The sequence below is a fragment of the Aspergillus fumigatus genome, chromosome 2 (genome assembly GCF_000002655.1).
Source record: "Aspergillus fumigatus Af293 chromosome 2, whole genome shotgun sequence".
In the NCBI taxonomy this organism is placed as follows: Eukaryota; Fungi; Ascomycota; class Eurotiomycetes; order Eurotiales; family Aspergillaceae; genus Aspergillus; species Aspergillus fumigatus.
This window is the reverse complement of record NC_007195.1, coordinates 1,709,207-1,733,373: the sequence shown is the minus strand read 5'-3', so window position 1 is coordinate 1,733,373 and position 24,167 is coordinate 1,709,207. Positions and strand designations below refer to the sequence as shown.

At 49.3% G+C, this 24,167-nt stretch overlaps 6 protein-coding genes across 6 annotated transcripts; 3 read left to right on the top strand and 3 right to left on the bottom strand.

Moving 5' to 3' along the window:
* Nucleotides 1-3,387: 3,387 nt before the first annotated feature.
* AFUA_2G06100 (transient receptor potential ion channel family protein) lies at nucleotides 3,388-6,480 on the top strand (the record flags this gene model as incomplete). The annotated part of the gene is made up of 3 exons (XM_744646.2): nucleotides 3,388-4,496; nucleotides 4,553-6,103; nucleotides 6,161-6,480. The coding sequence occupies exons 1-3, from the start codon at nucleotides 4,196-4,198 to the stop codon at nucleotides 6,478-6,480; spliced, it is 2,172 nt and encodes a 723-aa protein (XP_749739.1). The 5' UTR covers nucleotides 3,388-4,195.
* A 982-nt stretch (nucleotides 6,481-7,462) lies between these two features.
* Nucleotides 7,463-11,146, bottom strand: AFUA_2G06090 (RNA-binding protein; the record flags this gene model as incomplete). The annotated part of the gene is made up of 6 exons (XM_077804101.1): nucleotides 10,762-11,146; nucleotides 10,419-10,703; nucleotides 9,016-9,056; nucleotides 8,785-8,948; nucleotides 7,689-8,703; nucleotides 7,463-7,602 (listed from the first exon to the last, which is right to left on the bottom strand). The coding sequence occupies exons 1-6, from the start codon at nucleotides 10,803-10,805 to the stop codon at nucleotides 7,463-7,465; spliced, it is 1,689 nt and encodes a 562-aa protein (XP_077660265.1). The 5' UTR covers nucleotides 10,806-11,146.
* An 81-nt stretch (nucleotides 11,147-11,227) lies between these two features.
* AFUA_2G06080 (GTPase-activating protein GYP1) lies at nucleotides 11,228-14,695 on the top strand. Its single transcript, XM_744644.2, has 8 exons — nucleotides 11,228-11,529; nucleotides 11,598-11,613; nucleotides 11,697-11,706; nucleotides 11,822-11,932; nucleotides 11,996-12,486; nucleotides 12,544-13,427; nucleotides 13,487-13,579; nucleotides 13,635-14,695. The coding sequence occupies exons 1-8, from the start codon at nucleotides 11,503-11,505 to the stop codon at nucleotides 13,794-13,796; spliced, it is 1,794 nt and encodes a 597-aa protein (XP_749737.2). The 5' UTR covers nucleotides 11,228-11,502; the 3' UTR covers nucleotides 13,797-14,695.
* Nucleotides 14,696-14,849: 154 nt separating this feature from the next.
* On the top strand, nucleotides 14,850-18,126 carry AFUA_2G06070 (U4/U6-U5 snRNP complex subunit PRP6). The gene is made up of 4 exons (XM_077804100.1): nucleotides 14,850-15,285; nucleotides 15,392-17,681; nucleotides 17,752-17,998; nucleotides 18,054-18,126. The coding sequence occupies exons 1-3, from the start codon at nucleotides 14,906-14,908 to the stop codon at nucleotides 17,896-17,898; spliced, it is 2,817 nt and encodes a 938-aa protein (XP_077660264.1). The 5' UTR covers nucleotides 14,850-14,905; the 3' UTR covers nucleotides 17,899-17,998; nucleotides 18,054-18,126.
* Nucleotides 18,127-18,895: 769 nt separating this feature from the next.
* Nucleotides 18,896-20,370, bottom strand: AFUA_2G06060 (TADA1 family protein; the record flags this gene model as incomplete). Its single annotated transcript, XM_744642.1, has 4 exons — nucleotides 18,896-19,566; nucleotides 19,632-19,721; nucleotides 19,795-20,073; nucleotides 20,151-20,370. 4 exons carry the CDS (start codon nucleotides 20,368-20,370, stop codon nucleotides 18,896-18,898), a joined length of 1,260 nt encoding a protein of 419 aa, XP_749735.1.
* A 397-nt stretch (nucleotides 20,371-20,767) lies between these two features.
* On the bottom strand, nucleotides 20,768-24,161 carry AFUA_2G06050 (FUSC family protein; the record flags this gene model as incomplete). The annotated part of the gene is made up of 5 exons (XM_744641.1): nucleotides 20,768-20,871; nucleotides 20,972-21,133; nucleotides 21,194-22,267; nucleotides 22,333-22,738; nucleotides 22,794-24,161. The coding sequence occupies 5 exons, from the start codon at nucleotides 24,159-24,161 to the stop codon at nucleotides 20,768-20,770; spliced, it is 3,114 nt and encodes a 1,037-aa protein (XP_749734.1).
* Nucleotides 24,162-24,167: the final 6 nt, after the last annotated feature.

The following is a 24,167-nucleotide window of genomic DNA, read 5'->3' as shown; positions in this document are numbered from 1 at the left end:
ATTCATCCGCATCTCACCCTCCTTCGCAGTCAAACGATACGGTCTTGTCGACAGATCTTGCCCGTTTACGCCGTCTTCAGCGAGCTCGCAAAGGTGGCATTGAATTCTCCAACATCTCTCGACAAAGCACGGATAAAACAGGCAATAAAGCTGCCGTAACGACAGTAACAGCAGAAGATCTAGAAAATGAGAAGATACGAGCTATGTGCGATCGGTTTACTGCACACACCGGCCAAACAGTCGATGTTGACAAGCATATGTACGATTCCGCATATTATTTTACCGTTTGCTGCCTGTGATAAGAGGCTAACAAGATAAGGATGGCTTATATAGAGACGGAAATGGCCAAACGACACAGACATCAAATGCCTGCCAACACTACCGACTCAAACACATCTACAACCAGCCAGGCAAGCTCCGATGGTCTTTCGACAACTGTGGCTTTACAGCGCGAGCCAGCATCTCTGGGTAAACTGCACGAGATTGATCTTGGGCAAGAAGCAAAACTTCAGAACATCGCTCGCACAGAAGCTGCGACGAGGAGACTTGCAGGAGATGATCGTGATGTATTGCCAGCTCACGAAGACTCTACTTCCAGTATCTCTACGTCAGGGAAAGACGGCCGGCCGTGGCGCAATCGGAAACGGCGAAACAGCGAGGACATCGAGAGGGACAGGCTGGTGGAAGAGGTCCTGCGTGAAAGCAAATGTATGTCGTGTACTCGAACTTCAAAGTCTCAGCGGGTTGGCGGCCCATTGCTAATGCGTTTATTCTTTTCAGTGGATGTTTATGACGAACCTGAAGAGGAAGCCCTGCTAGACGATCAGGCGGCTGATGACAGGGTTGCGGAGCAATTTCGAAAGGAGTTCCTTGAGGCCATTCAGTCCCGTCGCCGCGTGACACGAACGAAGAATACAAAGACTGCAGCGAAGCCCGAGGCCCCAAGAGGTCCTAAATTGGGCGGTAGCCGGAGTGCAAGAGCTGCTATGCGTGAGAGACAAGAGAAAGCTAGTCGAAAGTGATATTTCTCGTTATTGCTATCCTTTAGTAGGAACGCAACACTTCCCATTCTCTGAGCAATCATACAATACATGGGAATATCGAAGACGCCACATGGGAAGTGTCTCGTGTTATCGGTGGTCCAAAGGTGGACCACTTACCATCCCATGGGACGGCCGAATGTCATATTCCGTGACATGCTCTGTACTTTTACAGGGGCTGAGATGAGGTAGTTGCATTCGTCAGCCTGCAAAATGTGGTGGATAAGAGATTGATGGAATACGATGCTCACCTGCAATACTTCTCTGCTTAGTACCAAGTCTTCACACCGTCGACAAGTCACATATTTCGCCAATCAAGCCCAACATTCCTTGTGCTTCAGCCACCAGGACCACTTGGACGGGTCGGCAATCAACCATCAAGTCTCAAATTAAGTGAAGTGGGGTGCTTCATAATTTACTTTTTCTGTTCTTTTCCGTTTTCTTCTCTCAGTTCCGCTCCTATAGGGCGTCGAATCTAGCCAGTTCTTTCCACCACCAGCAAAATGATGTGGCTGACTAGCGTCAATGCTGGCATATACTATGCAGAGCCAGTGGCGGAGAGAGGTTGTATCGCTCTGCGGAGTATAAGAGAAGCTATCTATAGTTTAGCTTTACTATTTTTTAATCGAGCACGAGAAATCATTCCAGGGGAGTACTGGGCTCGTATAGCCAACTACGTCCCTTCCATTCATTACTCAACTAGAAGGGCACCACACTGGTTTTATAGGATGAACACTGCGCATAGGAAGCAAGACTCGAACGGGCTGGAAAGACATAAGCGCAGGTAAAAAAACATGCCTGGTATTGTCAATTGTCAAAGGAGGCGAACGACACTAACTTGAAAGGAACGTGAGTTATGCCAGTGTTCGATTCACTAATGGAGAGTGACAGGATAAGGATGAAAGGCTTGGAAGATCCCGCAAGTGTCCAATCTTATCAAAAGCTCAGGTACACCATTTCTCTGCCGCAATCTCAATTGCATTAGGGCATATCTATCTCATACTAAGTAAAAGTCATATATATAAATCGTCTCCCGCCAGGTTCGCAGGTCGCAACCACCAGACCACAAGTTTAAAGGTAGGAGAATTTCGATCTCTCTGAGATATGTTTCGGTTTCTGGACGAATCTGCGCATCACGACACGTGCTGCCCGACTTTATATAGGTCATGCAGACTCTTACTTGATTCGGATTGAAGTCCAAAAAAAATGAGTACCGCCTTGGTAAAATCCTGGGTTTATTGGGTAAAGGCAACATGTATGCACATCTTATGCGCCACACACACACACACAGATGGCACGGGTAAGCACAAGTCCTAAAAAGTAGGGGTAGTACTGCAGAATGTATGGTAATTTGCATAACTGCAGCGTCACTGCTATCCTGTGGTCTAGGTATTACGGAGTACACAATCGGAGCGCGTACTCAGTCGCATGTGGCGTGACGGACTTGTAGTGGAGCAGTTTAGCTTCAAGAAATTTCATCGGTTACGGAGTACGGATAGAAACTATTTTTGCAACTATCAGTACAGAATAGTGATGCTTGCCTTGTACGGAGTCAGACGGTACGTGCCTCCTAAGCACAGTTAAAAAGCCCAGTACCTAGGACCATCATATCAACAAACGATTGACAGCAGCTAGGTTACATACTTCGTAAGTTATCTAATGATGACAATCCATGGTTACCTATTTAACCTTAGCAGAGGGGAAGCCCGTCCCTTGGTCCAGTACCGTTAGTATGGATTAGCCCGTACTGAGCATGGGATTAAAATAGCAGACAGACACCTGTAACTATCCAGCTCTGTGCCTGCCTAGACTAGAGTCTAGACTAAGAAGAATAGCTCCAAGTGGCGTCATTCAGGAATAACGACCCACCTCACAAGAAGACAATAAACCAATGAACAGTGACTGTACAACACACTATGAAACACTCAGGGGCAGAGTGTCAGAGCCTCGAACCACCCGATGACCTCCCTGGTTATCTTACAGGCCAATATCTGCATCCTCCCACAGCATTTAAAACCCACCCGAGCCAATAAATAGCAGATACGGTAACAATTATACCCTCTTACTGGCCACACTGATACCGAGATGTAGACACTTGATGGGGAGATGGAATACTAATCTGTCTTTCAATCACTGGGTGGTGGAAAGTTTTGGTCCTTATGAGTCGCATGGGGAGATAATTTTGGCAGAGGATACTCTCTACATGGTAATAATGAATATAATTAGACTACCTATGATGAGTACTAGTCTAGTATCGTTCTGGAATAGCCCATAGACCTGAGCGGAGTACTCTGTACTACTCTGTACATCCCGTCCTCAAAGTCCAACCTTTTCTCTCTTTGGATGGCCTATGAATCTGCCTAGCCCCATCTCGAAGCTTTGCTCACAGAGCTCTTGTTCTCCTGTTTTGGACACTTCACTCTTTCTTTACTTGCGTGTTCTTGTTTTGACATTCGTTCTGCATGACCAACCTGTTATTGCTCAGCAACAATCAATAATCAGAACTCTCTCCCACTCATACCCGACACCCACACAGATACACCCTCGCTTTCGAATTTTCTTTCTTTCCTCCGTGTCTCCTGAGTATTGTCGTCTCCTATTGCCCATTGACTTATCCTTCTCTCTCAAGTATTTTGTCTCACATTTCTCAATCATAGAGTCCACTTTTCTACCTTTGGTTTTCCCCAGCTGGCTTTGAGGAACAAAGAGAGAGAAAGAGTGTTTCCAAGCGTAGAGTGCAGGAGACCTCACTGCTTGTCAGAGGGGCATGGGGACCTTTCTAATTTTCTAAAGGAATCATCAACTTACATGTCGCTCCTTGGTGAACTCTCTTTCTGCATTCGCCAGTGACAATCATTGCCGGCACCATTACCAGAGCACTTGTGTGTATTTCGATAAACCATCCGAGACAGGTTGACCCTGTTGTATGCTCTGATTCGACCGACTAGCGCAGTTGCAGCTCAATCGTTTCGGCATTGGCAGAGCTATACGTCCTTGCTCTTTGACCTCCAGTCCCGCGCGGATCGGACCCAATTACCCATCGATCGTTTTGGTTACAAAAGACAATCGTTTCCAAGCGTTGAACCCACCTCACATTTGATGTTTCTTATAGCTCATTTGAACGACTGGAGACTCACGACTATCAAATATCGAAGATGCGGATCCTCTACTTTCCCCTGCTCGCATCGAGCTTCTTGGTCACTCGGACTCTCGCGACAGACACAATCAGTACTAACGAGGTATCGACTTGTTTAGCCAGCTCCGACGTTGAAGTCAGGGAGCTATCAGTAACCTACACTCGCTCCACGAGAGAAGTCGTTTTCAGAATTGACGGGACAAGCAAGAAAGTACAAAATGTTACTGCATCATTGACAGTGACTGCATATGGCAACCAAGTCTATTCTAAGGATTTCGATCCTTGCAACTCCGACAATTACGTCGCTCAACTCTGCCCTGGTATGTATCATCATCCTGCGAAGGCCGTTAATCAGTATCCACTAATACATGCATAGTCCCCGCAGGCACGTTCAAAGCCAATGGAACGCAGCAGATCCCGGAAGAGTACGCCAGCCAGATTCCTGCAATCGCCTTCCAGATCCCCGACTTGGACGGTCTTGCCAAAATTGAATTGAAGTCCAAGGACGATGGGACGGAGGTTGCCTGTATTCAGTCTGGGCTGTCCAACGGCAAGACCATGCAAGTCCACAGTGTCACCTATGCCGCAGCAGGCGTGGCAGGCGCTGCACTGGCTTTGAGCGGACTGTCTGCCCTGGGCACGGCTGGCCACCCGGGAGCGAGTTCGTCTGGTCCCAATTTCGGCGACGTAATGGGTTGGTTCCATAGCATGGCTACCAATGGCATGCTCAGTGTCAGCTATCCGCCCATCTATCGCAGTTTCACCAAGAACTTTGCCTTCAGTACCGGCTTGATTCCATGGGGTGACATGCAAACGGCTATAGACAACTTCAGAGCAGCCACCGGGGGCAATCTCACTGAAAATAGCTATGAGTTTCTTCGCAATGCCACTTTGACGTACTCGGATGGTACCTCGGCGAATACAACCTCAAAAGTCAAGCGGGGACTGAGTCTGATAGTGGGTGCTGTCGATCTGGTAACCAGGGATCTTTCGGGTTCTTTCAGTAGCGACACCACGTCGAGCAATTCGACTGACGGCGATGAGAGTGCCTTCCACAAGGCCGTTTCTGGCATTGAGGCCTACGCGGAGCAACTCACCATTCCCCAGGCGAACACATTCATGACAGTCCTGTTGATTTTTGCCATCGTCGTCGCCTCCATCGCTGTGGGCATCCTGCTTTTAAAAGTCATCCTCGAAATATGGGCTCTCTACGGATCGTTCCCGGATAAGCTCAAAGACTTCCGCAAAGATTATTGGGGTCTTCTGGCCAGAACAATTACTAACTTGATCCTCATCTTGTACGGCATGTGGGTGCTGTATTGCATCTACCAACTGACTACGGGGGACTCGTGGGCTGCAAAGGTGCTTGCAGCCGTCACACTTGTCGTCTTCACGGGTGTGCTAATGTTTTTCGGACTCCGCATTATGCATCTGGCTCGAAAATACAAAAAGACCGAAGGTGATACGTCGGCACTGTACGAGGACAGAGAGACCTGGCGCAAGTACAGCCTCTTTTACGACAGTTACAAAAAAGACTACTGGTGGCTTTTCATCCCTGCCATTGTCTATATGTTCGTCAAAGGCTGTGTCATTGCTGGGGCGAATGGCCATGGTCTTGTTCAGTCTGCAGGTCAGCTGATAGTCGAAGCTCTTATGCTGGGTCTCCTACTGTGGAATCGCCCATATGTTGCCAAGTCCTCCCAGTGGATCAACATAACGATTCAAGTCGTTCGTGTCTTGTCGGTTGTTTGTGTCCTGGTATTTGTTGAGGAGCTTGGCCTTTCGCAGACGACCAAGACCGTGACCGGTATCGTCCTCATCGCAGTGCAGTCTACCCTAACCGGCATTCTGGCGATTCTCATTGCTGTCAATGCCATCATCTTATGTGTCCGTGAGAACCCTCATGCTAAGCGACAAAGAGAAGCTGGTAAGTCCATCGTACGCAATTCGTTTACTCTCGTCGGATAACTGACGTGTCCTTTAGAAAAACTCAACCGTGATATGGACGATCTGACTCCTCTGGACGCTCGAGAATCCCTTCTCATGGACAACCCGCCTCGTAAAGACTACGCAGAGATGAGCAAATTCAATTTCACCGGCCCTTACGAACCCTATAGGGATCATCAAGTTCCGCAGCCACAGCACGGCCGGATGGGCAGCACAGATCGTCTGGTAGAGCCTGCCTACCATCTGGATGATCAACATGGCCGGAGTTTGAGCCGTGAAAGCCATCGAAGCAGGGACAGCCGTGGCTCCCCTGAGCGACACCATGCCACTACCCCGGGTTATGGCTTTGCTTACTAGATTTCCAAACCTGATCGGATTTATGATACCACATTGTTTGAATATTTGTTCATATTACCTCATGTTACTTTGATTTCCCTTCAAAGCTTCTGTCGGAGCATAGACAGTAGTACATTCTTCCAGAATTTCTTTCTGCCCTTCTCCTTGCTTCTTCACCATGAATATTAGCGCATTTGGAGCATATGGAAGGTAACTATGCAATCATCTTCTGCCATTCTTGCTTACTATCCATACCTATCCTTCGCCTGTGCCAATCAATTGTCTTATCATAGCCAGCCTGCAGTATTGCCTTAATTATCATCCTTGCTTCTTGTGATTTATTTCTGGCTATACTTTTCTCTAGAGGCAACGCCCTAGAAGATCAAAAGTTGTATGTCTCAATGTCTCAAATAGAAACACATCCCTTGGTATGGGCCGTTATGTATATATCCACCCTATTTATTGCATGTTCCAGAGTCCGTCACATTGCAATAATCCAGATACGGCGGAACCAGCGTACAAAAGCATATAGCGCAGTTGGGCTCAATGAGGGCTCAATGGCCTTTAGAATACATCTGAAGTAGAAACGGAGACCAATTACAAACACTGACTGTAATGCCTCTAAATAACATGCAATAACACCGTCCTCTCGTTTTGTCCCTTTTGCAATCACCCTTGTTTGTTATGAGGCAGAAAAGCAGACGATGACTGGGATATGCGCGGGAAAGACTCTCACTAGATCGACCGGAGACTCGTGTCCTCCGTCGTGGGAAATAAAGAGAGCACGAAATCAAACAGATTTTCACTGCGTGGTATGCAGATCGGAGGAGAAACCGAACAAATACCCGTGATCGGATCGAACCTGCTCTTAGGCGAACACAGGAAAATACGAAACAAACGGGAAAAAGAAGCACCACGAAGGATGGAAGTCAGATATCAGAGAGATGAAACCAAAAAGAAGGCGAAAAGGCAAGTAAGAATCGACAATGATCGAGCTCCAATCCTATCCACGAGAGTAAGGATGGAAACCACGATGGCCTCCGCGACCGCCGCCACGATAGTTCGCACCGGGCTTTCCAGCATTTTTAGGGCCAGTTGGGGCGTTGGCAGGCGCGGCGCTGGGAGTCGGCTGTGGTGTTGTTCCTGAAGCTTGACGTTAGCTGTATGTAACGGATACAAATGTTCGTTGACGGGAGTTATGCCTGTAACGAGACAAAAGGAATACGTACCGCGTCCAATGCTGCCTGCTCGGTTCATACCTTGAGGACCAGTGGGGATATTGGGCTGGGGGACCTCATCGTACATGCCCTCCCACGATGTCGGACCTCCCTGTTGATATGGTGAGAATGCCCGGGACTCCATTGCCCGGCGTTGTTGCTGCTGCTGCTCGTATTTCTGCTGCTCGAATGCAAGCTGCTCTTGAGCATTATAGCCTGGTCCGCCCCGAGCGCCCGGGTAGTTTGCGCCCATGTTCATGTTCCCAGCATTGTTGCCCATCTGGCCCTGCATAGCTCCCATGTTGTTTCCTTGAACCTGATTTTGCATCTGTTGCATCATTGCAGGGTTCATCATGTTCTGCATCTGCGGGGTCGGGCTTTGTGAGGGAGGACTTAGGCTGCCCTGCTGCTGTGGTTGCTGCTGCTGGTTGTTGGCCATCTGCATCTGTTGCATCTTCTGCATCTGTTGCATCTGCTGCATCATGGCCGGGTTCATTGCTCCCATCCCCATGGCTCCCATTCCTTGCCCCTGGGCAGCGGCGACCGCCATCTGCTGCTGCATCAAGGCGAAGTATTGCTGCATACGTTGCCAATACTGTGCCATCATCTGGGGTGTCAAACCTGCAGGCATACCCGCCTGCCCTTGCATTCCCTGTTGCTGCTGAGACCCGTCGACGCCACCATGACCTCCATCACGGAAATCTCTGCCGCGACGGTTCCTGCGATCTTCCTCATCGCGTAAATTGCCTCTGGGCTGAGCCTTCTTGACTTCGATCGGCTTCCCACATATGGCCAAAGGACGGGACAGAGCAGCCTCGACAGCAGCTTCACTGTCGAACGTCACAAAACCGAACCCGCGAGGACGTCCGGTGTCTTTGTCGATCATCAGGGTAGCATCAATAACACGGCCGAATTGCGTAAAAAACTCCTTGAACTCTTGCTCCGTTGCCTCTTGGCTCACACCACCAACAAAGATTTTACTCGTCTTCTCCTGTTCGTCACGGGGAATTGCACGCTTAGGGTCAATCTGCTAGCACGTTAGCATACGGTCGATCCGTTTTGATCATTTCTGGTGCATGCGACAAAATAGACAGAATATGCGTCTTACAATTTTCCCATCCAGGTAGTGCTCTTTGACCATCACTGTGTTAACAGTCTTAGGATCCTTGAAGGTCAAGAAGCCGAAGCCCCTAGAGCGACCAGTAGCACTGTCCCGCATGACAGTACACTCTTGGACCTCGCCAAACTGGGAGAAGTAGTCCCTCAGAGACTCTATTCGTTATGTCAGACTGCTGTCAGAGACTTGAGTAAGCTGCAATGATATTAAGACTCCACGTACGGTCTGTTGTCTCCCAGTTCAAACCACCGATGAACATCTTCCTAATCAACCAGGTCGTCAGTAGTTGCATCCATTTACCCAGAAACAGAGCACCGCCAAAACTGATGAATTCAAGTGAACAAATGAGTGCGAGAAACGAAGATCCAGTAAAACAAATCAGGGAAGGATCCCAGAACAATCGTGATCAAGGACTCGTTTGATGGTAGGTTGACTGGCATAGATATTGTCTGCAAACGAAGTGCACAGTGCTATCCTTGATATTCTAACGCAGATACCGTAGCGCTCCCTTGAGCACCAGTAGCTATGTAATTGAATATGCAGGAATCTGAAAATGAGTAGCAACAGCAACCGGATTGCATTGTACTGGTATCGTCCGGTACAGCAAACAAGTGCGGAGGCTTGTCTCGCAGCCAATTCGGGAATGGTTCATGGCATGCATACATTGACTGTGACTGTCGTTGGACAGAACTGCTCAGGGCGAAAAGCAGGCATCTCTAGTCGTCGACATCCACTGGTTTACGGATAATCCAGCGGGAGTAGAGCAAAAGGAATATGCTCCAAGGCTGAGTGGCATAAGTCGTGATGGTGATAGTAGGACCACGGACTGAAGCGCGAGAGGCGAAATATAGACAACTGAATCTCTTCTTTTTTCTGTCTGACCAATGACCCTCCGACTGTCTGTCTAATAGGGTCGAAGCTAGGAAGTAAAACTGTTCGATAGTGATCCACCAGACAGCCAAGGCTTCTATTCCTTGCTCTGCTCTATCAAGAAATATCGACAAGAAGCTATCTGATAGCGTCTGTACTAGTAGTCGCTCGCAACAAGGTCTCGTAGTGTGTGTGATATCTTTCTCACTGTAAACTTCATGTCGACGTTGACTCGACCATACATATCTCCCTCGAGCCTGGTCTCGGAGATAACCATGAACTCATCAGACCGCCCATTATAGATAAATCTGACGCAACCGAATGATGTCTTTTTGTCTCTGCCCAGAGACGACTGGTGCTTCGTCCTCTTCCGACAGATGAGAACCGCCAAGGTTCGAGGCTAATCCGATAAAGTTCAGGTAATTGTCATCGTTCGTCTCTCTCCCCATGTCGACACAGTTCGATAAGCGTCTCCTACCACACAGGATCGCCTGATCCAACCCATTGAAAGAAAAAGTATCTAGCGCAGCAACTAGTACTAGAGCATGACAGCCTAGTGCGACGCGAGTCGTTGTGAGAGCGAATGCACCAGAACGGCCTGACAACTGCGAGCCCTGAATATGCTCACTGTGCTCACTCACTCGCTCCAGTAGACGATACGTCTGGTCTTCGACGCAATGGTGTAGAACAATAGAGGTGAAAATAAAAGGGGAAAATCCAAGATTGCACAAAGCGAAATATAAAGGACTACTTACCCATCTTCCTTGATTCCGGTGCCCTGAGGCTCTTGTTCGGTTGTAGGAGCGGCAGTAACGCTGGTAGTATGGTTCGTATCATACATGCCCGAGCCATTTCCTTGATGTCCATCATACGAATACGCGGAGGAATCCGCGGTATGGCCGTCTTCTGGTTCTGACTTGGAATTCTCTGCAGTTTGTGTCGCAGGGGAAGTCGTTTCTTGGGCAGGCGCGGGCGACACTGTGGAGTCGGGAATCTTGGTAGCTGAAGACGCCTGGTTCGTATTCTCATCCGCGTCATACCTGGGAAGAAAGGAGTTAGAAAACGCCATCGAAAATCATGTGCAGACAAGAGTCTTACAGATCAGCAAAAAGATCTTCTTCTACATCCCCTGGCTCAGCCATATTGAATGTATATTACAAAATCAGAAGAAAGCCTCGGAAAGAGAAAGCTAACAAGCTGTCTGTTTGAGAATACAGGAAAACGGTGGCGTGAGTGTGGAAGTAAAGATTTTGGAAGTGAAGCTGATTTGACTGAGACGTAAATCAAATAAATACGAGTTGGGACTAGATGAAGTGTGACGAATAGTCGTTACGTTCGATAATGAATGAGAAGGGAAGGAAAAGAAAGGGGGAAAATAAGGAAGAAGGTAAAATCAGTCGACAGCGAAGTGGAAGGGAAGATACTGGAGAGCGGTTGGATTGGTTGGAAGTGATGATGGAGGGAAGAGAGGTCGAGAGGGAGGAGACACAGACACAACCGACCGCTAAAGCTCCCGCCAGTATTAGTTAAGTAGTATCCATACGAAACACTCTCCCTCTTACAACTGCCGGAGACCAAAATATACATCTCTCTTCTTAAATAATATCATAACGGCTTTTTTCTGTGAATAATAATAATAATAATAATCAAGCCAGTCTGCACCCACAATTGCCATCTGGATTCGGTGAACAAAGTTGACTATTCCAGCACCCCGGAGCATCGCCGCATCAATTGTTCCCTCCCCCCCGCACTTTCTCCCGACGCCATACAAACTGCTTCCGATGACATTTTGGATCCCGATTCATCGAATCAATTCCTCTTCCCAGACAATTCGTGACGATGGCTGCTAGGAAGGGCCAGCAGCAGGTATGCAATATCTCTCAGCACAGTTGTTTTTTGTCGCCCGAGGCTGATCGAGAACTGATTGTAAACAGGAGATGGTCCAGGTTGGTTCGTGCCTACCCCCAGTAGTTCTCCATGTCTCATGATTCCGAATTCAGTGGCTGATATAACTACTCGTTTGCCTCATGCAGATCGTTCCGAGTACGTTCCCCGAGTCATTTCTTAACAGAGGTTACCTCCATCACGTTTGAGCATTAATATGTGCTCTTCACTTGTTTCCTGGAGTTCTTGCGCGGATTGCTGACCTTCCTCGAAGACGGGCTGGCTCTCCATTCTGGAAAGGCAGATCAGTGTCTCAACCTCAAGGACCTTCAGCTACCGCAACTACGATCGTTGGCGCTTCATACTCTCACGCGAATATCTTAAAGTTTGTCATCTCTCAGTCTGCTCTGTCCTCGGCTTATGAACTGACGAAGAGCAATCTTTAAAGAGGCATACCACAGCAGCAAGCGCGGCCCCGTACACCTCCAAAGTCATCATCTACCCAATCGCAGCATGTCTCTCCATCTTCTCGTCGATCAGGGACATGGGTCACGTCTCCCCATACCCCATACTCTGGCCTTGTGAATCAAGGAGTCGACTTATGGCATCCCGACTCGGCAGATGGGGCGAGTGACAATACCGACGAGGGTGATGAGGAGGATATCGTTTACGACGACGATGAGGACGAATTTGGTCTTCCCAGCATTGCGAGCATGCGGAAAAAAAAGACCAAAATTGCCATGATATCTCAGCTCAAAACATCTGATTCAGGTAGCGCTGTGCGTGCCAACAGTTCAACCTTGGGAGTCAACTTGGCGAACAATAGACAACGTGCAAACAGTGCGGATATAGCCGAGGAGCGCGGAGTGTCTATGTATCCAACGACGAGAAAGAGTGAGGGTAAAATCCTACGGCCCCAATACAAGGACATCCTGAGAGGTACTTGAGCCCCTCTAGAAGCAACTTGCTATCAGGTGCTGATTGTCGCTGCTTTAGATCCCGCGAACGCTTTAAATTTGATTGATCATGCACCGCCGCCGAAGAATGGGTCGCCAAAGGAGGTGGAAATATACTCAAGCAGAATCTCAAGAATCAACAAATTTAAACGTCTACTTCAGACTAGCACCGTTTCCTTATCAGAGCTGAGAAATCTGGCATGGTCTGGCATCCCTGCGGAAGTTCGCGCCATGACTTGGCAAATCTTGCTCGGCTACCTTCCGACGAACAGTGAACGGCGAGTTTCTACACTTGAGAGAAAGCGCAAGGAATATCTCGACGGAGTCCGACAGGCTTTTGAACGCAGCACTACCCCATCTCCTGGCAATCCACAAGCTTCCTCCACAGGTCGCGGCAGAGGCCTGGATGAAGCGATATGGCATCAAATAAGCATTGACGTTCCTCGCACCAGCCCTCATATTAAACTCTACGGCTATGAAGCTACACAACGCTCCTTGGAGCGAATCCTCTATGTCTGGGCCATCCGACATCCTGCCAGCGGCTACGTACAAGGAATCAATGACCTTGTCACTCCATTTTGGCAGGTTTTTCTCGGCATGTACATGACGGATCTCAATGTGGAAGAAGACATGGATCCAGGCCAATTGCCGAGGAGTGTGCTCGATGCTGTGGAGGCGGATTCATTCTGGTGCCTCACGAAACTTCTTGATGGAATTCAGGATAATTATATATATGCTCAACCGGGGATTCACAGGCAAGTGAGAGCTTTGCGCGACCTGACCATGCGTATCGATTCTACACTCGCCAAACATCTAGAAAACGAAGGAGTCGAATTCATGCAATTCAGTTTCCGATGGATGAACTGCTTGCTGATGCGGGAGATGAGTGTCCAGAACACCATACGAATGTGGGACACCTACATGGTATGTTCGAGAGTCCGAGCGGCGCTCATAGCATCGGAATCATATTAACTCATTTTCAGGCTGAGGAGCAGGGTTTCTCGCGCTTCCACGTATATGTTTGCGCAGCGTTTCTCGTCAAGTGGTCAGACCAGTTGATCAAAATGGACTTTCAGGTAGGTTCTGATACCACTCACATTTAGAATTCCATCGAGATCTAATTGTGCGCAGGAAATCATGATGTTCTTACAGGCACTTCCAACAAGGGACTGGACTGAAAAGGACATTGAACTCCTACTCAGTGAAGCCTTTATATGGCAGAGTTTGTTCCAGGACTCCCGTGCGCATCTACGCCCTGCTGGCGACCGATCACCTGAGAATGGCCTGCAATGACAGCATAAATCATTCAATTTCGCCGTCAACCGTGCCTCGAACAGAATGCCCCTACGTTGCTGGAAACACGCTTTACCCCTCATCCTCGCCGAGATCGGGGCTTACCTGCAGCAATCAAGTCCCTTCTGGTGTTCGCATCCCAGACGAGACTCATCCACTTGACTGTCTCATCCCCAGGTCTATCTGCAGGGCCGCATATGGTCGTCTCGCCGCGTGCCATCGTCTCAAAGCATCAACAAACCTGTCCAACTCATCTCACCTTCGACAAAGCTCATTTGGCGGAGCGTTTCTATGAGACCACCGGCCAACTACCTGAACATATCTAATAAGTTTTCGTACTTACTATAACGATCCTACCGTTTGAGCCTTGCCTCACGCAGAGCGTCTTTGATAGAACGCATCTTATTGCCAGCTGATCCTTGGCTTGATTCTCAGGAGAGCCTTCCTTTTCGTGCTAGTAGCATCACTTATGTCGATGCATAACCTTGGACTACATTTGCGCAGCAATGCGATTTTTATGGGTCCCCGATCTAGCCCAGAGAAGTGACTTCTTAAGAGCCAGGCGCGTTTCCAAATTGGCCCGCGGTGGAGTTTTAGTACGTCGTTCAACTAGGTTGCGTCTAGACATTGGGTTGAGCTTTCTGAAAGAGCAAAAGGGCTCCGCAGAGAGATTTAGAGCACAATCAAAGGCACAGAGCCTCGATAATAGAAACCGCTTCTGGTTTGTAGATGGTTTCGAAACAGATGGGACGAAGCAAATTAGGGGCTCGATTGTCCAATGCTGACGATTACATTTAAGGCATCCATTCGGAACCCAGTACATAACTTCTGAGCGTGAATTTTGTCATGATTCAATTCCCTTATAATGATTAAATTTATTTTCATGTCTCATTCTGCCCTCCCTCGTTGGTTGTATGCCTGTGCTCTGTTGTTGATCTTTAGTAGTGAATGCCTCAAAATGCGGAGATCCTGATAAGATAAGCGGGTCGGAGATACTTTGTTACAGGTATCGCCACCTGAAGCTCTTCGTCTTCATCAAATCACAATTTACATCCGCCCTTCTGTTTGTTTTCATCTCTTAGCTACTTTATCGTTGAGCTTCGGTCGAGATGGCCTCGGGTCGGAAGGATTTCCTGAACCAGCCTGCGCCCGAAAATTATGTCGCGGGCTTGGGCAGAGGTGCGACCGGGTTCACCACCCGTTCTGACCTAGGACCTGCGCGTGAGGGTCCTACACCTGAACAGATCCAGGCCGCTCTTGCAAAGAGAGCGCAACTTCTCGGAGCAGCCCCCCCAACCGCATATGGTGCAGGACGCGAAAAGGGGGGACGAGAAGAGAAAGAGGAAGAAGAGGAGGATGAACGGTTCCAAGATCCGGACAATGAGGTTGGGCTTTTTGCCTACGGGCAATTTGACCAAGAGGATGACGAGGCGGACCGAATTTACAAAGAAGTAGACGAGAAGATGGATAAGCGCCGGAAAGCAAGAAGGTTAGTACATGCCTTCCACTCCTGTATCTTGGAGATGCGTTGTTCATCGGGTTTACCCCCCGTTGTTTTGGACAGACGACCGACTTGATTCCTTCGCCACCTATAGGGAAGCTCGAGAACGTCAAGAGCGTGAAGAATACGAACGCAAAAATCCGAAAATCCAACAACAGTTCGCCGACCTGAAGCGCTCACTGGCCTCTGTTTCAGAAGAGCAATGGGCCAATCTTCCGGAAGTCGGAGACCTCACGGGGAAGAATCGAAGAGCTAAGCAGAACCTGCGACAGCGCTTCTATGCGGTACCAGACAGCGTTATTGCCAGTGCAAGGGACTCCACTCAGTTCGAAACCACCATAGCCGATGACGGTACCCAGACGGATGTTCGTGGAGGCGCGGCGGACGGCACAATGACGAACTTTGCGGATATTAGTGCTGCCCGTGATAAGGTGCTTAAGGTCAGGCTTGATCAAGCCGCCCGGGGTTCCACTGCTGATTCCTCCTCCGGGAGTGCGACCAACATCGACCCGAAAGGATATCTCACAAGTCTGACGCAGTCGGAGCTGAAAGCGGGCGAAGTCGAGATTGGCGACATCAAGCGAGTGCGTGTCTTATTGGAATCTGTAACCAAAACGAATCCTAAGCACGCTCCTGGATGGATTGCACTTGCGCGATTGGAAGAACTTGCTGGAAGAATTGTGGCCGCAAGGAACATCATTGCCAAGGGTTGCGAACTCTGCCCGAAGAGCGAGGATGCCTGGCTCGAAAATATTCGTTTGAACGAAGGCCACAATGCCAAGGTTATTGCAGCCAATGCGATCAAGAATAATGACCGTTCCACAAGACTTTGGATTGAGGCCATGAGACTGGAGTCTGACACTCGCGCGAAAAAGAATGTGCTTAGGCAAGCTATTCTCCACGTTCCCCAGTCTGTTACCATCTGGAAAGAAGCTGTGAACCTGGAAGAAGATCCCGCCGATGCACGTCTTTTACTAGCGAAGGCAGTCGAAATGATCCCTTTGTCTGTTGAGTTATGGCTTGCTCTTGCCCGTCTAGAAACCCCTGAAAATGCACAAAAGGTTCTGAATGCTGCTCGCAAGGCCGTCCCTACAAGTCATGAAGTTTGGATCGCGGCTGCACGATTACAGGAGCAAATGGGCACTTTCGATAAGGTCAATGTGATGAAGAGGGCGGTCCAAGCGCTGGCAAGGGAAAATGCCATGCTTAAGAGAGAGGAATGGATCGCGGAAGCTGAGAAGTGCGAGGAAGAGGGAGCCATTCTCACATGTGGCGCAATCATCCGCGAAACTCTCGGATGGGGGCTTGATGAAGACGATGACCGCAAGGATATCTGGATGGACGATGCGAAGGGCAGTATCGCCAGGGGCAAATACGAGACTGCAAAAGCAATTTATGCTTATGCATTGCGTGTCTTTGTCAACCGTCGATCTATTTGGCTCGCGGCTGCCGACCTGGAGCGTAACCATGGCTCCAAAGAGGCGCTCTGGCAAGTCCTTGAGAAGGCAGTGGAGGCATGCCCTCAAAGCGAAGAGCTGTGGCTCCAGCTTGCGAAGGAGAAGTGGCAAGCTGGCGAGATCGACGACGCTCGGCGGGTGCTCGGGCGGGCTTTCAATCAGAATCCGAACAATGAGGACATCTGGCTCGCCGCTGTCAAATTGGAAGCGGACGCGGACCAGACAGATCAAGCTAGGGAACTTCTCGCAACGGCCCGACGGGAGGCTGGCACTGACCGTGTTTGGATCAAGAGTGTCGCCTTTGAACGGCAATTGGGCAACATTGACGAGGCGCTTGATCTGGTGAATCAGGGGTTGCAGCTGTATCCCAAGGCTGATAAACTTTGGATGATGAAGGGCCAAATCTACGAATACCAGAACAAATATCCACAGGCCAGGGAGGCCTACAGTACTGGTACCAGAGCTTGTCCCAAGTCGGTGCCGCTTTGGCTCTTGGCCTCCAGGCTTGAAGAGAAGTCCGGTGCCGTAGTCAAGGCTCGTTCAGTTCTCGATAGGGCACGCCTTGCCGTCCCAAAGAGCGCTGAGTTATGGACAGAGAGTGTCCGTGTGGAACGGCGTGCAAATAATATCGGACAGGCCAAGGTCCTGATGGCCAAGGCTCTGCAGGAAGTTCCAACGTCCGGTTTACTATGGAGCGAGAGTATCTGGCATCTTGAGCCTCGGGCGCAACGGAAGGCCCGTAGTTTGGAGGCAATCAAGAAACTGGAAAACGATCCGATCCTGTTCATCACGGTAGCTCGTATATTTTGGGGTGAGCGTCGACTGGAAAAAGCCATGACGTGGTTCGAGAAAGCCATCGTCTCGGACAGCGATCACGGCGACGGCTGGGCTTGGTACTACAAATTTCTGCTGCAGCATGGTACAGAGGTTCGTTCATCGTCATCCGTCTCTGATTTACTGCAATCATGTCGTACGACTAACGCGACTCCTCGTACAGGAAAAAAGAGCAGACGTTGTGGCCAAGTGCGTCTCAACTGAGCCCAAACATGGTGAGGTTTGGCAGTCTGTGGCCAAGGATCCAGCCAACGCACGCAAGTCGACAGAAGAGATTCTTAAGATAGTTGCAAACCGTCTTACGCAGTAAATTAAATGTACACTATCAGGTTTTATATTCGCATTATTCAGCTGATTGATGCTATACGGATTTGGCGTTAAGGAGAATGGCAAGCTCGAATAATCGACTGGTGAGAATGCTTTCTAGAAACAGAGATGATAGACTTCTAATTAATTTTTAAAAAGCAATGACAGCTTTACATCTGATGTGCGATACAGTTAGCCAGTGCGATGTGCTACGGCGATATAACGACACCCATTATCAATAGATAGGTCGTGTGAAACTATCACAAGAGTAATTCTAGTAGTATACAGCAAGGTGAAGAGAATGTTGCCTTAAGAGGACGATATACGGAACAAATTCCACTTAAGAAAGCCTCATATCTTCTCATCACAAAAGGCCAAGGTGGAATTCGACGCCCAGACATACCTCTTCTAAAAAGAGAGAGACGGGGGAACGAAAACGAAAAAGAGAAAGCTAAAGGGAACAGTAAATTAACCGTGTCCTGGGTATCAAACGCGACTCGCAGCACATCCAAGCACTGTCATTTCCATCTCTAGTTCACCATCGACGCATGATATACCATCAGAATAAGCTGCCAAGGTTGTGCGAACCTTGATATGTCTTTCGACGTCGCGTTAAAAGCAGAAGCCTAGGAAACAAAACTCCACCGTTAAACAAACACAGGAACAACAAGAGAAAAAGCGGAAGAAATAGTACAACAGACATCTCAGTTCGAACTCCATGCCAAATGCAAACTCATGATGTCCAACCAATGACAACAGTCCTTTGTGACTCCAAAGACGCCTCAACAGCTGCCACCTGTCCAGGCCGACATGCTGCAGGCCTTGCGCAGCAGTAGAACATGCTAAGCACATGCAACTAAGAAATCATAAATGAACTGAAAAGTGAGGAGGAAGGGGAAGGAGAACAAAGGAAAGGGGGAGCTGGTTATCCGATGAGGCCATTAGAGGCCATCATAGACATAACAGCCAGGGAGACCGACTGTGAGTCAACAAATGAATGCTCATGAGGCCAGAGAAAGGCACTCATCCAGTAACGAACCCAACTGAGCCCGATCTACCGCGGTGGCTCCTTCCCAGTCCAACATCTCTGCATCATCCTCCACTTCCATTTCATTTGTGAACTGGATTGGTCTCGAGTCATTATCGGCTCTGTCGGCAACTTCATCAATTTGTTCCTGTTTGTCGGTCTCCAATTCATCCTCGAAATAACCTCCCATGATATGATCGACAATAAGAGGCATATGACTGAGCACTCCTCCTCCAATTTCGAGCGCTAGTCGAAGATCGCGAACCCCGAGAGGCTTCCGATTCCTAGCTTCCCTGGCCTCAACGGGCAGAAGCCCAGTCGCGCTGTCTTTAACAATCTCGCCGCGAGTATAGGCTAGTTCCTCTAGCTCAAGTTGCTGTCGATATTTGCGCATCATCATGCCATTGATTGTGCCCGAGGGGCCATTGCACCTGGTACGAGAAAACACCACGGATAGTACTTCCTTGACAAAAGTCTCCGTCGCAATCGCCATAAACTCAGCGCACGGGAAGCCTGCACCGCTAACTACAGACTCCTCATAGCAAATCGGTATCATTCGCGCATGTATTGATTCGGCGTCTGGAAACTCGCCAGTTTCCGATGCCAAGGGTTGTGCGTAGCGTTTCCGAATCTCTAACTCCCAATCTGGCGGACACCGGCCAGTTAGTCCGGCTTGATGGAAGTAATGCTCAAGATGTGTATGAACTTACTTGTTTTATTCAAACCCCCAGCGCTAGCTGGGACTTGGCTAGGGAGCTTGATCTGTTTTGCGAGATGATATTCTTCTACTTCATTGGGCACTACCTCATGAGGGTCACGCTGGTTATGATGACAAAGTCAGACCCCGTCATAATCCACAGGATTCCTGGTGACATACCTCTGGAATAGCTTTTATTCGCCGACGGTCTCTGGGAGGTAATTGCATAACCTCTGTCTTTAACCTTGCCTCCGCGGCATCTCCAGAGGAAGGTTTCGATACGATCGACGGCTTGTCGTTCGCTGACACCCAACTTGCCACGCCATGGTCGGGGAGATCCCTTGTGAGGTTCCCTATGATCGCACATATAAAATTGTTGTGAAGGTGTTCGGTCTTCTGGTCGGCGCAAATTATGTGATCAACGCGCGACGCGAGCTCATTTTGATTGAGATGTCCTGCCACAAAATCGGTCGTCAGCTCCATGGCGAGCAAAAGAGGCGAAGTAAAGCAAGCAGGAAGCAGGCGCACATACCCAGAAGGAATAGAGTCGTAGATTCTTTGTACTCAGCCCAGTTTTCACCGATAGCAGCTTTTAGTTCCGTGTAGATAGGTTCGAGATCCAATCGCGGAACTGATATCAAAGCTTTTGTGGACTTTTGTGTCGTCGCAGGGCCAGGTGCTGCGGTCTTGGATGATGCTGTCGCAGTTGATGCAGAGTCTGTCCGACTCAAGGCTGCCGGATCGATCTGCATGATTGCAAGGCTCGCAGAGGCGCGACGGGCTGCGCGAAGCCGGAAGTGGGGAGAACTAGGCCTTCATTAATGAGAATACATGCCATTAAACTGGCCCCCAATTTGCTCTGGAGGTAGCGGATGATAAAGATCGCGAAGATGGGCGAGATCTCGATGAAAAAGCGGCACGTTGATGACCGAGGCGATGGAAGGAGGTCGGGGGTGAATCGTGGAGGTGGACGACTTCCCCGCCAAAAGCAGCAAGATGAGGTCCCAGTCACCACAACCGACCGCAATCGCCCCCAGGCGTAGAGATCGCAGAGAGGAGGATGCTACAGAGATACCCAGGTGATTCAAAAGGTAACGGATGATTGGTGAATTACGTATAGAGCTCCAAAGAGTTTCAGTCAGGATACGCCTAGTAAACTAACTTGACTACATCCTCATTGAGCACACCGAATAATCTACCAATCTCTTCCATAATTTCCACAATCTCGGTTGACAATTGACCTGTCACCAAAACTACAATTGAGGTCAGTTCACGTCAGATCAATTTGCAAAATGCAGCTCCACAGAGCGCCCATGCGTTCATGAGTGGTGGAAGGGACCAGGCTCAACTTACTGTAGGCATAGAGCAAGGCATAATCTTCGTCTGTTGTCAGCTGAGAAGCCTGGGGGTGCTTGCGATAGTGAAATATACGGGCAAGAAGTCGATCTCTTGCATGCTCAATATTCGGAAGTACATCCATCAGTGGATATTCCAGTTTCATAGAAGACGCCATGACTGTCATGTGTCAGCTGATTCAGAACACAGCAAAAGTGTTATGGATGGACAAGAATCTACCAGATAATAAGTGGCTAATGCGAGCAGACAAATGCTCTCTTTCCTGAGCTGTATAACTGAGCAGAGCCAGTTCGCCTTCCGAAACCGGTACATTTTTGATCATCTCTAGATTCATGGCGTGGAACGCGTCCACCATGCTCCTTGTACGGCGGAGTATATTGCTGTATGCAGCGTCGGGAAACGGACCTTTCAGCTCGAATTCTGCACGAGCTGCAGCTTGAAGAGCTTCCAGACGGGACAGGAACCGCTCAATCTCCAGCTTCTCTCTTGGAGTCATAAAGCCTGTAGAACTTTCCCGTTTCGCCAGTAGGGACAACGGGTAGCGCTTCCAGATCAGGCTCATACGAAGCCATAGTAGACTCAGGCCGTTCTTAAGCTCCTTGCGCGCGCTAATAGGCCAAATGACGCGCGTAATGATGATGCCCCAGATGCAGCCAGACAAAACCGCTGCCACTCGATGGAGCGTTATGTCGGTGATGATGGGAGAGTCTCCACCCTCGTCCTGGTCGTCACTACCCTCTCTTTGCGTCAAAGAGTACGCGTACAGTACAGAAAGATTGTAGGTGAGCATAATGAATCGACCCATCGGTCCTTTCCCCATGACAACGATTATATAAGACGTCCAAGTTGCCATGACCAGACCGAGAATGGCCAGTCCAAACACGTTCCCATCAGTCACGTACCACGCCGTGATAGCACAGATCGCTCCTAGGCATGTACCTAAGAATCGAGAATATCCAGTGGTATTGGACGCCCCAATTGTCATAGAACACACCAACATATAGGATAACAAGCCCCACTCACCTCTCCAGTGAGAATAAAAAGGCCGTGTGGGTTCAAGGAAGGCCGGCAAAGCGTACAGGGCTGCTCCTGTGCCGACCTTGATCGCGAACTTTGTATCTTCACGTCGGAAAACTCCAAGCGATTTCCAGATCCGATAACTGAGGCGCTCCTTCGCGGGCGGTTTTTCCGGGCGTTTTGTTGGAGGTGTCTGTCTACCTTCCAGCCCAAAGGGACTGATAGAAGCCACAGGAGTCACGCCTTCGCCTACCGTTGGCCCAAGTAGCGGTTGTTCTGTACAATCTTTCCATTAGGACCAAGTAGATAAGAAGCGCTTGTGCCAGATCGACACAACTTACCAGAATCGAGCGGCTTCGTGTTCTGGGTTTGAGCTGTTCTCCACCGCCATACTTTCAACCAGCTCCATGATCTCCCATTAGGTCTCTCCTCTGCTTCGAGTTGTAGTTCGTCTAAGATACGCAGCAGGTCTTTCAGCTGTTCGCCAAATTCTAGCAGTGAGAAACTGAAATGACCGCAGCTGGCAGAAACTTCCTCGAGATCCGCTTCTACCTCCGGCGTTTGGATCTGTAAAAGCTCCTTCTGCCTATAGATAACCTTCAGAGCTTTCTCTCGCGATTCTTGATAAAGGTCCAGCGCGCGATCAAGACTAACATGGAACCTACTGTTGACAGAGACTTTATAGTCAGGCGCCGGCGTAAAAGGGATCTCTTTGAAAATTTCTTTTAAAGTGAAAGCAAGGGACCGCTGTTGACCGTTAGCATAAGCTCAGCGTGGTTCAACCACAAAGCGGTCGACATACCATGGAAGGCCCTAAGTGACTGATGAATAGCGCAAACAAGTCTTCGGGTTGAAGGGTATGCTCGGCAGAAAATCCTTCGTCTCGGGCCGGATTAGGATCAGAGTGGTCTCCACTGTCTCGATGATCATCTTCAGCTGCAGCCTCTTCTTCTCCTCCAAGTCGTTGTTCAGGTATGTCGTCAATTGATTCGAGAAGTGTATTGTGCCCGTGCGAGGGTAACTGAGTTGGTGATGGTAAATGGTCAGTGCTATTGGGCGCATGCTTTCTATCGCGGCAAGATTGTGGTTCAGCCAGCTTCGCTTGCTTCAGAAGTTGAAATTGCAGCGAAGCAGCGCTGCGAAGTCCCCCCATATTGTGTGTGATATCTTGGACCCATCGGACTAAGTTCTTTTCTAGCCTGTATTCCTTCTCTGTCCCCGCGACGTAGTGCTCGAGCTTTGCCTCTCGGACAAGCTTATCGAGCTGGGCATATGCCTTTTTGTGGCTCTCAGCTGCATTGAGGAACTCGGTCGTCTGGAGTTCCTCCTCAGAGCCACTCAGAAAGCTGTCTGTAATGAGGACCAGCATGATTGCCAGAGTCTCCGTCACAATAGCGAGGTTCGAGCGTAGCTTTTTCCGCGCGGAGACTGGGAATATCGAGAATGACACGGCCATGGTAGCGGTGACACCCATGATGACCATCTTCAAGACTTGGACGACCTTAGTGAAGGACAAATCTCCGCTTTGTACCGCACCTTCTTTGGTCAACACGGTGATCGACGCAAGCGAAGCAAGAGAACAGGCTACATTCACAAGCGGATCGCCGAATCTTTGCTTCGTCCATCCTATGAAACCCAAGCCACCTCCGCAGAACACTGTCAGGACAACGGCATGGCCAACCGCGCGCATACCCAGCGTATCCTGGAAGAACATGCTAACACACATGCTCGTTAGAGAAATGAAGGCTGCATATAGGAAGGCCAAGAGAGCGCAAATCAGCGCCTTATACATGCTGCCTTGTGTCCGCGCTGGATGGAAATATACTGTGACAGTAGCCACCACATGCTTGCCATCTTGATGGCCCAGGAAAGCCGCAACCACGGGAATAAAAGTAGCAAGAGACCCGAGTAGGTAGGCCAGACTGCACTTCAAAACCCCTATTCCGGGCTCGGAGGTGACAAAATCACGCGTCCAGTGCCATACATCCGAAAATCGACTCCAGACTGGCGATAGAACGTCTTGACGGTTCGTGGAGACCTCCCCCGAGAGAAGGCCTCGTCGCTCCTCATCATCATTGCTGGTTGCAATATGTGAGCTCCGGAGATTGACAAGCCCTCTTAAACGTTGACCAGTCTTTGGTAGAACAAACGTCGCTTGTCGAAGCTGCATGGAATA

What these genes read in the sequence shown, in the direction of transcription:
- AFUA_2G06080 (XM_744644.2), top strand. Translation starts at nt 11,503, where the DNA reads ATGGCTGCTAGGAAGGGCCAGCAGCAG. An exon ending in TCTCACGCGAATATCTTAAA is followed by an intron (nt 11,933 to 11,995) that starts GTTTGTCATCTC and finishes CAATCTTTAAAG; the next exon opens with AGGCATACCACAGCAGCAAG. An exon ending in GAATGTGGGACACCTACATG is followed by an intron (nt 13,428 to 13,486) that starts GTATGTTCGAGA and finishes ACTCATTTTCAG; the next exon opens with GCTGAGGAGCAGGGTTTCTC.
- AFUA_2G06070 (XM_077804100.1), top strand. Translation starts at nt 14,906, where the DNA reads ATGGCCTCGGGTCGGAAGGATTTCCTGAACCAGCCTGCGCCCGAAAAT. An exon ending in AAGCGCCGGAAAGCAAGAAG is followed by an intron (nt 15,286 to 15,391) that starts GTTAGTACATGC and finishes CGCCACCTATAG; the next exon opens with GGAAGCTCGAGAACGTCAAG. An exon ending in TGCTGCAGCATGGTACAGAG is followed by an intron (nt 17,682 to 17,751) that starts GTTCGTTCATCG and finishes CTCCTCGTACAG; the next exon opens with GAAAAAAGAGCAGACGTTGT.